Source organism: Rhinoraja longicauda, chromosome 15 (assembly GCF_053455715.1).
Source record: "Rhinoraja longicauda isolate Sanriku21f chromosome 15, sRhiLon1.1, whole genome shotgun sequence".
Lineage (NCBI taxonomy): Eukaryota > Metazoa > Chordata > Chondrichthyes > Rajiformes > Arhynchobatidae > Rhinoraja > Rhinoraja longicauda.
The window spans coordinates 25,387,913-25,400,576 of NC_135967.1; the positions used below are offsets into that span (position 1 = coordinate 25,387,913).

A 12,664-nucleotide genomic window follows, 5' to 3' on the forward strand; every position below is an offset into this window, starting at 1 on the left:
TCTGGGGATCCACAAGGTCTGGCTGAGGAGAATATCTTTGGTTCCTTCCGCTGTTTTTATTCACCTTCCTGTGCGTGTGCAAATACTAATGTAATACTGGAGATTTTTTTACTGGATTCTCAACCATTTGAATTAACACACGTTTAATGATATATGTAGCAATGAAGAAATTAATTTTCCTTCATTAACATTACGAATCCAGCTTGCTGTGTTTTTTTTTAATTTACTTAACTTTTTTGTGTCAAATAGAACCTGTTTGTGTCAAATAGTTATTACATGGCCAACTTGGCACAGACTTAGTTGATCCTTGTGTCAGTTGATTGTGCTTTAATTCTCATGCTGTTTTCTGGTGCTGTGCTAAGTTACTCCTTTACTATTGACATTTATAAAAGAATATTCTAATAATCAATAGAAATGTGGAAAAATACAACTCTTCATATAGTTATTTAAAGTTAGATAGAGTAAATCTCCTATTTGGTCTGTGATTTCTAACAGTAATATGGTTAGCATCACACTTCAAAGATGGAGATGTAGAAAATGTTTTCAGTGGGTAAACAATTTGCAAGGCTAACATGAAACTTGACTTTTTTTTCACTTCCCACGGGGAATACTTAAGTAGCCATTTTGAGAGGACCAGATAGTTAAATACTTATGTCCCTGAACAAAATTTTCTCAGTGCATGCAAGATTACAGATGACCCTTTTTGCAGGGAATTGTTCAGGCTGTCTTAAGTTACTAATAGTACCTCTTTCAATCTTCATAATAGGATAAGCCAAAGAAAATAAATACCAAACACATTTGTTTATTTTAATAGCATTCAGATGCTTTAAATACTTTCTTTAAAATTAGATTGTTCAAATGTATTCATTTCTGCAAATAAATTGAATAGTGATAAACATTAATTGGTTGTACTACTCCAAAAAACTCAACTGTTGGATTCTATAGCTATTATACACTACTATATAAAGAACATTGATATTTTGACGTGGCCATCAGTCTGAAACCATTGAGAAAACAGAAATCAAGAGCAGATGTCAATGAAGAATGTCAAAAGAACTGGGCTATAGAAAGCAGGAAAGCAAGGAAAATTGTATTAGGCTGTGATCAGCAGGCAGTCAAATCTGATGAGGAATAAGAAGGAAAGTGGAAGGTAAGAAGAAGCGATATTTACATGTAAACAAAAAACAGTTGGCAATCTAATGATCCAATAATAGATACAATGACATTGGAATTTTCGACATGTCTGAGGCAATGAGTATTTATCCTCTTTGATTAAGGCAAATTCTATACTCAGTTGAGCTGGTATAGTGTTTATCCTTGTAGAAAGGTAAACATAAAATTGTGGAGCTGTCTCTGACTGGTGTTTCGATAGATAGTAGGCCAGCAGACTTAATAGCATCTCTATAATGGTCTTAACCGCAAATAACTAATCTTCCTACTGTTTAAAACTTAAATATTTTACATTTGGCAGACCAACTGAGCATTTTTTTAATTTAAGAAACATTATTGGCTTTAGAGATGACTTTGGTAACAAGTTGATCAAGTTTGGGCTGCGTTCCTTGCAATTTAGAGAGTGAAGAGACAGTTTAATTAAAGTTTCCATATTACTGAGGACAGATCATTGGATAGACGGAAAGTATTTTTGCAGATTCATGAGATCAGGCCTAAAGGCTGTCATCCAAAAATGGAAACAGATTTTTCAGGAGGAAAATATTGTTTTTTCAGGGGAAATAGGTGTAAACGTTCTCTTCCACAAATGTCAATTTTAAATCTGAGCTTGATAATTACTTTGTTCCCCAGTGGTGTCAAGAGTCATTTGGCAAATGCTATTAAATCAATGATAAGCTTATTGAATGTCAGTATAGATATACCCAAGTACAGCTAAGTTGTTAGATCCTGTGAATTATAAGATCCTTTGGTTATAAATGGCGGCAGCTGCCAAAAGAAGTGTTAAGAATAAGAAAAGGATATTGTTTCCTAAATGTCACAATTTCCATAGTTTAATGATTGATAACAGAATCCAAACAGTTAGTTAAGTATGGATATTGTTTATAAAGTATGTATTCATTTTTATGAATTTGCAAAATATATTTATTAATCCACAAACTACCAGTGTAGGTTTATATTTTTTTTTAAAGAGTTAATGTTGTTAAAATAATTGTTGTTTGGATGAAATTAACCTGATCAGCATTCCAGTAAATTCAAATTTTAAAGATGTGGTGGATGCAGCAGGAGGTTAAGCAAGACATTTCTGAGAATTTGAAACGGTATAATTTGTATTCTATGCTTTCAAATGCCAATTAGTAACTAATAATCTGATCAAGCTTAATGGCACAGTTCTATAGTTGATTCGTATGTACACCAACAAATTAACAGTTTAAAAATATTTTTTCTCTGGACAGCTCATTTCTCAATAATATGACACTTTATCTTATTTCTTTGACTTGTTTCTAAATCTTTTCCTTATCCAGATTTATACAGTATGTTTGGTACCAGTGGCAGTGTTTTCTCTGCTTCACGCAACTGCTTACAATCGGAAAATCTTAGATGTAAGTTTTAATTTCTCATGCACTTTCTTATAATTTTGTCTAATACTGCAGTGCTGTAGTGGCCTGGATACAGTTAGAATATGGCTAGACGCCAAGCAGGTTTCAAGGGATCTTTAATGCCGATAACTTGCATCCACACACCACGGGTTCCACAGAAGGGATGAATGATAAAACCCCTTAGGAGAAACCCCTTAGCCTTGGGCAGTCCCGTGTCACTTTCCATTTCGTGCTGAGGGGGATGAGCTAAGGAGTGGCCTAATCCCCAGGGACCGCCACAGGAACCCCCCCTCCCCCCCCCCCCCCAAAGAACCAGAGGCACGAAACAGACTGGGGGGCGCACGAGGCGACTAGCCCAGGTGCGCACCATGCCAGGCGCAGGAACTGGCGATCGGCTGACAGGTGGAGGGGACGGAGCAGACACCGGAGGGTATACCCAAGACGGGGGGGGGCAACCCCGCGGGTGGAGCCGCTCAACCAGCACTGGCTGATCAATGTCCATGTGCGCTGGCTTCAACCGCGCAACGGAAACGGTCTCACGCCAACCCCTCATGTCCAGGATGAATGTGGACGAGCCATGCTCAAGGACCCAGAAGGGACCCTCGTACGGCCGCTGGAGAGGTGTCCGATGAGCATCCCTGCGCAGGAGGACGAACTGGCAGTCCTCCAGAGCAGAAGGAACGTGCACACATAACAACCCATGACAAGACATGGGCACCGGCGCCAGCTTGCCCATCGTCTGCTGAAGACGTTGCAGGGCGGCCGAAGGCTGCTCCAGCTGGGCCTGTGCTGGTGGGATAAACTCCCTGGGCACCGACAATGGGGCCCCATACACCAACTCGGCAGAGGAGGAGGCCAAGTCCTCTTTGGGTGCGGTGCGGATCCCCACCAAAACCCACGGCAGGGCGTCGACCCAGTTCAATTTAGTGAGCCGTGCCTTTTGGGCCGCCTTGAGTTGGCAGTGGAAGCGTTCTACCAGGCCATTTGCCTGCGAATGATATGCCATAGTGTGGTGTAGGTGAACTCCCAGGAGGCATGCCATGGCCGACCACAGTTCTGACGTGAACCAAGGCCCCTGGTCGGATATTATGTCCAGCGGCATCCTGTACCGGGCATTCCAGTGCGCCACCAAGGCCAGAGCGCAGGTGGCCATCAAGGTGTCCGCTAGCGGAATGGCTTCAGGCCACCGCGTGAAGCTGTCCACCACGGTGAGGTGCGTCATGCCTCGAGACGGTGGCAGCGGCCCCACGATGTCCACGTGAATGTAGTTGAACCGCTGCCGATGAATGCAGAACCTGCAGCGGCGCGCGCACGTGTCGCAGGACCTTGGCGGTCTGGCACGGGATGCAGGTGCATGCCCAATGTCCAACCTGCTTGCACAACCCGTGCCACATGAAGCGGGAGGCTACGAGGGCCGTCGTCGCCCAAATGGAGGGATGGCCAGCCCTTGGAGCACCTCAAGCACCCTGCGCAGCCAGGCGACGGGGATGATGGGTCGCGGCTGGCCAGTGGAGACATCGCACAGCAACGTTGTGCCCCCAGGACTGCAGAGAACGTCCTCCAACTGCAGGCCTGAAACTGCAGTGCGATCGGTGGCCATCTCCTCGTCCGCTAGTTGTGCGGCTGCCAGGGCGGAGTAGTCGATGCCATCGGCCACTTGGAGAACGGCGTGGACAGTGGGTCGAGATAAGGTGTTGGCCACCCTGTTGTCCTTGCCCTCCACGAAGCGGATGGAGGTGGTGAATTCAGACACGTACGCCAACTGTCTCTGCTGTCACGCAGACCACGGATCCGAAACCTTGGCAAATGCAAAGGTGAGGGGCTTGTGGTCGGTGAAAGCGATGAAGGGCCTCCCCTCCAGGAAGTAGCAAAAGTGGCATATGGTGAGGTACAGGGCGAGGAGCTCGCGGTCGAAACCGCTGTAATGCCGCTGAGGTGCCAGCTGAAGAAGGCGAGCGACCGCCAATGAGCTGCTCCAGCACCGCCCCAACGCCACCTCGGAAGCGTCCACTGTCAGGGCGGTTGGGGTGTCCTCCCGTGGGTGGACGAGCATCGTGGCCCCGGCCAGGGCCTCCTTGGCATTCTCGATCGCCGCCACCGCTTCGTCGGACCACTCGACCTCCTTGCGTTGACCAGCCTTGAGGTGGAAGAGCGGGCGCATGATTCTTGCTGCCGCTGGCAAGAAGTGGTGATAAAATGTGACCATCCCCACGAAATCGTGCAGGCCCTTCACGGTGGTCAGACGGGGAAACTGGTGGACAGCGTCCACCTTGACTGGCAGAGGTATCCCTTGTGGAGTCATGTGCTGGCCGAGGATGTCGATGGCCATCACCCAGAAACGGCACTTGGACGAGTTGATGGCCAACCCGTGGTCACTGAGGCATTGACACAGCTGGCGGAGGTGGGTGCAGTGCTCCTGCCGCGAGCTGCCGGCCACGAGGATGTTGTCCAAGTAGACAAATACAAAGTCCAGGCCACGGCACACACAGTCCATATGCCGCTGGAAGGCCTCTACAGCGTTCTTTAACCCGAACGGCATCCAGAAGAATTTGAACAGCCCAAACGGTGTGATAATAGCTGTCTTAGGGATGTCGTCTGGGTGGACCGGAATCTGATTGTACCCAAGCACCAGGTCCACCTTGGAGAACACCGTTGATCCGGCCAGGTGAGCATTGAAGTCCTGGATGTGTGAGACTGGGTATCTGTCGCCGACGGTCGCATCATTCAGGTGTCGATAGTCCTCACACGGGCGCCAGCCCCCGTCCGCCTTGGGGGCGGTCTAGCGTAGACGCCCATGGGCTATCGGAGGGGCACACGATGCCCATCGACTCCATCAGGCGGAACTCTTCCTGATCAAGAGGCATGGGAATTGTTCCAGAGAAATAGTTGTGCATCACATTCTACATTTAATGCATATTCATTTAAATGAACTGCCAAACTAAAACTCGTCTCCTTTTAACTATCATTGTTTTACACTGAAATTCCATATTTTAAGGTTAAGATAAAGTACAACAAAAATAAATAATTCTTTAAATTACCAATTGCATGAGAATTCCTCATAAATACTGGATGAATGAGAGTTAACTATGTTATTACATCCTTCGTCATAAATTCAAGGTAATACCACAGGAAATAAGACACCACGTAAAAAGCCATGGCTGTACATTCACAAAAGCAAAGGACTGTGGATGCTGGAAATCTGAAATGAAAATGCTGGAGAGCTCAGCAGATGTGACATCAGTGGAGAGGCCCAGAGAAATATTGGGCTGTATTGTGCTTTCTCAGCATACACCTTGCATTTGCCTTTCAATAGATACCTGTGGTTTCACCAACGTTTACAGTGGCTCTGCTCGCATGTCCTGCCAGCCTCACCACTGAGGCTGTTTCACCAGGTAGAGCAGTCCACGAGCTGCGGCGTGAAACCAGGAGTGTGGGCTGGGGCCATGACGAAGAGATGCTTATGAAGGCCTTCTGATAGCTCATGGTGCAGAGACCTTTACATGGTACTTAAATGTTTCGTAATAGATTCATTTGGACAACATGCAGCATGGATAAATTGATTTTAAGAGGTAGTTAATGGTGGGGGAAAAAAAGGCAAATTACCCAATATCAGTTCCATTCATTTCTCTGGTATAAAGCTGAGGAGCCAAGCATGAACTACTGAGTCCAGCGGTAGCATGGGAGGCCATTCACACCACCATTTGCCCTCCAGCTCATTGCCTACTTTGCTGCAGTTTTCAGATACAGAAATCTGGACCACACTGACGTACACCAGGCAACTAACTGAAGCCGTCACCCTGAAAGGTTAATTCAAATTTGCCTTCCTTTGATACCTTCTGACCTCCTGGATGCTTCCAGTATTTCCATTTTAATTAGTAATTCTGACATGTTGATCATTAAGGACAAAGTTTGTGGATCTGAAGAGATTGAGTGGGATAGGGGTGGTAGATATTAGTACATATCGGGTAACAAAGGTTGTGCTTGATCAGTTGAGATCATATTACTTCAATTATGATGTTATTCAGTATATTATTTGATCAGTTGTCAAATTAACTTCTTGAACTTGAATATGATTATTTATGCTGAGCAACATGTGTCTTTGGTATTAATGGAGATGTAGCATGCCTTTGAAATATTTTGTAAAAATTTGCACTTATTTTGAATGTTTTGTCCATTAGTCATACCTTTATTGTCTAATGCAAATGTTTTTAAAAAGGCTACACTTAGTAATGTTTATTTTTTTGTAGGTACTAAATATTTGTCATGTTTGCAAGATCTAGATTGACAGAGGAAAGTGATTTGTATTTGCCACAACAGTCAAGGGCAATTTACAGATCAGTAATTTTGAAGAAAAGACTTGTTGATCTCGGCACACTCTTATTATAGCTATAGGTATGACAAGATAGATTTAGTTGTCATTTTGATAAATTGCAGCCCTCCATCTGTACTCTACCAAATAAATAAAACAGCAGTATATCTCTTGTTCAGATGCTTAACAAATGTATATGGCTTGTCAATGCAGTAGTTGGAAAGTGACAACTTTAGACTTGATGTATGATTTAATAATTCAGTCAGGTTTGTCCTTCAGTAGAAATTGATTTATTCATTAGCAAATTCTAATGTGAAGGTTTGCAAAATAAAATTCAAAGCCTTTCAACTTTTCAATATAACACCGTGATTTCTTATACAATGATATTCCACTGGTTGGGATTTAATTTGCAATGCAGTTATATTCATAATATCTCTAATAATTATAAATGATTTTTAGAATCTCAATTTTTAGGAACGATTATTTTCAAATGATCTCACTATCAGAATACTGAAAAACGTATTCTAAATGCATTACTTTGATTATTTGTTTCGTGAGTTGGATTTATGAAGTGTTTAATATTTTTGACTTTGAGGGTGGCAAGAGTTTTGCATCAAGATTAAAATTAATCTCAGCTGACATTTCTGAGCACAACTGATGGAATAATGCAAGGTCAGAGATGCCGTACTTTGGTTGAGATATTCTATGAATCTGTTCTAGTGGTAAATGTTGAAGAAAAATAGGATTTCTCCTTGAGCTAGTTGACATTCTTCTCCCTAATTTTAATCATTGAGTTCTTTGATGACTGGAAGACTTTGCTATATAGTAAATGGCTTCCATGTTCATGGATTAACAAGAGTATTTATGTTTTGAAATGTAATTCATTTTACTGAAAACAGAGGACAGTTTTTACAGAGGGAAAAATTGGATTAGTCATAGGCATACAACATGGAAACATGCCCTTCGGCCAAACTTGCCCATGCCAGCCAAGATGCCCTATCTACACTGTCTCACCTGCCCGCGTTTAGTCCATGTCCCTCTAAACTTTTCCCAACCATGAACCTGTTCAAATGTTATTAAATGTTGTTATATTATCTGCCTCAATTGGCAGTTCGTGCATATAAACACCATTATCTGATTACTTTGTGGCTTTCTTTAATGATGTGCATATTCCATCTTAATCAGCTTTTGAATCTGGCAATTTAAAAAAATTATTTCTCTAATTGGATTATTTTAATCTTTCAGTTTTTTTAAAATTACATTTTAACTTGGGTAAGGGTTCATTGCAGTAAAGTTTCATTGTCTTCCTGGCAATCATGTTTTTGTGTCTTCATAGTTCTGTTGCTTAGCCGTTACAGAGCACTATCCATGCTCTTGTTCACTCACTTTCCATTTCTACTCTTTGACCTATGGTCCATATTTCATGTGTTTTTATAACAAAACTTTCTTGTTTTCATAGTCTAATAGTCTCTTTTCCCTAAATACTGCTTAAAGACATGGAAAGAATGATTGTGGATGTGGGGGCCTTCTGCAAAAAGAAAGCTTCTTCTCTGCATCTTCAACTACATCTTGTCAAGTTTCAGACTCTAATTCTACTGAAAAACTGTTTTATTAAGCCCCCAATATTCTTATGAAGGAATGGTGTTAATGGGAATTTTCATTTTTCAACATAAGTTTTCAAGGTTCTTTTTTAATCAGATGTAACTACTCCATTCCCTATATCTTAATATTCATTATGATATAGCAAACATTACTGAAAACATTCACATTTTGCTTAGTTTTGATCCTTGAATTTAATTTGATAAGTGAGGGTGAATGGTTACCAGAGCCGGGCAAGAATCTGGAGTTGAGGTGTCAATCTAATTATTATGATCTTTTGGAAAAGTGAAGCAGGCTAAAGGGTGGATCCTAATTATTATGTTTGTATTTTTGAATCAATTGAAGAATTTTCAGCGAGGAGTTTATCTTAGCCAGGTGGTGTTAAACTCAATCAAGGTTATTAATGCCTGGTATTATTCTGCATATTTGGTTCTATAAGAATCAATGAGTATTTAAAGGTGAGTGTAACTGCTGGTTAATAATCGTGCATGTTCTTGGGGCCCAATGACATGGCAGCCACGAGGAATACTAATGAAGCTGTTAATCATAATTAACTGAATTGCCTACCCACCCAAAAAGGTTAAAATTTGTTGGTTCTTCAAGCTATATTGGAATGCTCATCACACCAAGATGCACTACTTTGAGCCTATTCAAAGCAGAGCACTTTTCTTTCAATGGGTTGGAAATGCCTCTTTTTGCAGGGGGGCTCATATGCAAATTTTGTCCAAATCACTAACTCTATATTTCCCTTTGAATTCTTGCTTGTTATTGAAAATACTACAGTAAAAGTTTGTAATGATTGCTTCACCTAATGTTTTTTTTCCCAACGTGCAGTCAATATCCACTCATAATTTTGCAAGTTGGAATCTCCCATGGCAACTTTGTTTTATGATTTTGATGGACCCTGCCATCTGTGCTAAATTGTTTCGTGAAGAATTGCTTAATGAATATGTTTCGGCGCAAGAAAAAAACAAAGTTGTTCCATTATATATAAATGAGTTGGACGTACACATAGACGGACTGGTTAGTAATTTTGCAGATGACTCCAAGATTGTCAATGTGATGGATTGTGAGGAAGTGAATACCAAAATTAAAGTGTTGTATTTAAATGCGCGAAGTATAAAAAATAAAGTGGATGAGCTTGAGGCTCAGTTAGACATTGGCAAATATGATGTTGTGGAAATCACTGAGACATGGCTACAAGAGGATGGGCTGGGAACTGAATATTCAAGGGTACACAACATATAGAAAAGACAGACAGGTAGGCAGAGGGGGAGGTGGGGGGTCGCTCTGTTGGTGAGGAATGATATTCATTCCCTTGCAAGGGGTGACATAGAATCAGGATATGTAGAATCAGTATGGATAGAAATGAGGAATTGTAAGGGTAAAAAGACCCTAATGGGAGTTATCTACAGGCCCCCAAACAGTAGCCTCGACATAGGGTGCAAGTTGAATCAGGAGCTAAAATTGGCATGTCGCAAATGTAATGCTATGGTGGTTATGGGAGATTTCAACATGCAGGTAGAATGGGAAAATCAGGTTGGTAATGGACCCCAGGAAAGAGAGTTTGTGGAGTGCCTCCGAGATGGATTCTTAGAACAGCTTGTACTGGAGCCTACTAGGGAGAAGGCAATTCTGGATTTAGTGTTGTGTAATCAACCTGATCTGATAAGGGGACTCGAGATAAAAGAGCCATTAAGAGGCAGTGATCACAATATGATAAGTTTTACTCTACAAATTGAGGGGGAGAAGGGAAAATCAGAAGTGTCAATATTACAGTATGGCAAAGGGGATTGCAGAGGCAAGAGGCAGGAGCTGGCCAGAATTGACTGGAAGGAGGCCCTAGCAGGGAAGACGGTGGAACGGCAATGGCAGGTATTCCTGGGAATAATGCAGAAGTTGCAGGATCAATTTATCCCAAAGAGGAGGAAAGATTCTAAGGGGAGTAAGGGGCACCCATGGCTGACAAGGGAAGTCAAGGACAGCATAAAAATAAAAGAGAAGAAGTACAACAAAGCAAAGAAGAGTGGAAGCCAGAGGATTGGGACTCTTTTAAAGAGCAACAGAAGATGACTAAGAAGGCAATACAGGGAGGAAAGATGAGGTACGAGGGTAAACTAGCCAATAACATAAAGGAGGATAGTAAAACCTTTTTTAGGTATGTAAAGAGGAAAAAATAGTCAAGGCAAATGTGGGTCCCTTGAAGACAGATGCAGGGGAATTTATTATGGGGAACAAGGAAATGGCAGACGAGTTGACCGGTACTTTGGATCTGTCTTCACTAAGGAAGATACAAGCAATCTCCCAGATGTTCAAGTGGCGAGAGATCCTAGGGTGACGGAGGAACTGAAGGAAATCCACATTAGGCAGGAAATGGTGTTGGGTAGACTGATGGGCCGGAAGGCTGATAAATCCCCAGGGCCTAATGGTCTGCATCCCAGGGTACTTAAGGAGGTGGCGCCAGAAATTGTGGACGCATTGGTGATCATTTTCCAATGTTCTATAGATTCAGGATCAGTTGCTGTGGATTGGAGGGTAGCTAATGTTGTCCCACTTTTTAAGAAAGGAGGGAGAGAGGAAACGGGAAATTATAGACCAGTTAGTCTTACATCAGTGGTGGGGAAGATGCTGGAGTCAATTATAAAAGACGAAATTGCAGAGCATTTGGATAGTAGTAACAGGATCGTTCCGAGTCAGCATGGATTTACGAAGGGGAAATCATGCTTGACTAATCTTCTGGAATTCTTTGAGGATGTAACTAGGAAAATTGACAGGGGAGAGCCGGTGGATGTGGTGTACCTCGACTTTCAGAAAGCCTTCGACAAGGTTCCACATAGGAGATTAGTGGGCAAAATTAGAGCACATGGTATTGGAGGTAGGGTACTGACATGGATAGAAAATTGGTTGACAGACAGAAAGCAAAGAGTGGGGATAAATGGGTCCCTTTCAGAATGGCAGGAAGTGACTTGTGGGACCGCAACTATTTACAATATACATTAATGACTTGGATGAAGGGATTCAAAGTACCATTAGCAAATTTGCAGATGATACAAAGCTGGGTGGTAGTGTGAACTGTGAGGAAGATACTATGAGGTTACAGGGTGACTTGGACATGTGTGAGTGGGCGGATGCATGGCAGATGCAGTTTAATGTGGATAAGTGTGAGGTTATCCACTTTGGTGGTAAGAATAGGAAGGCAGAGTATTATCTGAATGGTGTCAAGTTAGGAAAAGGGGACGTACAACGAGATCTGGGTGTCCTAGTGCATCAGTCACTGAAAGGAAGCATGCAGGTACAGCAGGCAGTGAAGAAAGCCAATGGAATGTTGGCCTTCATAACGAGAGGAGTTGAGTATAGGAGCAAAGAAGTCGTTCTGCAGTTGTACAGGGCCCTAGTGAGACCGCACCTGGTGTACTGTGTGCAGTTTTGGTCTCCAAATTTGAGGAAGGATATTCTTGCTATTGAGGGCATGCAGCGTAGGTTTACTAGGTTAATTCCCGGAATGGCGGGACTGTCATATGTTGAAAGACTGGAGCGACTAGGCTTGTAAACACTGGAATTTAGAAGGATGAGAGGGGATCTTATCGAAACGTATAAGATTATTAAGGGGTTGGACACATTAGAGGCAGGAAACATGTTCCCAATGTTGTGGGAGTCCAGAACAAGGGGCCACAGTTTAAGAATAAGGGGTAGGCCATTTAGAATGGAGATGAGGAAAAACTTTTTCAGTCAGAGAGTTGTGAATCTGTGGAATTCTCTGCCTCAGAAGGCAGTGGAGGCCAATTCTCTGAATGCATTCAAGAGAGAGCTAGATAGAGCTCTTAAGGATAGTGGAGTCAGGGGGTATGGGCAGGAACGGGGTATTGATTGAGAATGATCGGCCATGATCACATTGAATGGTGGTGCTGGCTCTAAGGGCCGAATGGCCTACTCCTGCACCTATTGTCTATTGTCTAAGTCTGTCAAAGTATATAGCAGGATATAGATCAGCTATAGAAATGGACGAGGAAATGTCAGATGAAATTTAATCTAAGCAAGTGTGAGGTGTTGCACTTTGGATGGTCAAATGTAAGGGGGAAATATGCAATTAATGGCATAACCCTCAACAGCATTGGTGTACAGAGGGATCTTGGGGTCCAAGTCCATAATTCCCTAAAAATGGCAATGTAAGTCGATAGAGTGCTAAAAAGGGCACATGGTATGCTTGCTT

General features: G+C 42.6%; 1 protein-coding gene across 1 annotated transcript in view; it reads left to right on the plus strand.

Moving 5' to 3' along the window:
* LOC144600567 (transmembrane protein 33-like) overlaps positions 1-12,664 on the plus strand; it is a 110,937-nt gene that overhangs the window by 9,474 nt on the left and 88,799 nt on the right. The window contains exon 4 of the mRNA XM_078412300.1: positions 2,482-2,549. Coding sequence (XP_078268426.1) covers positions 2,482-2,549 — 68 coding nt within the window. The remainder of the gene's footprint in view (positions 1-2,481; positions 2,550-12,664) is intronic.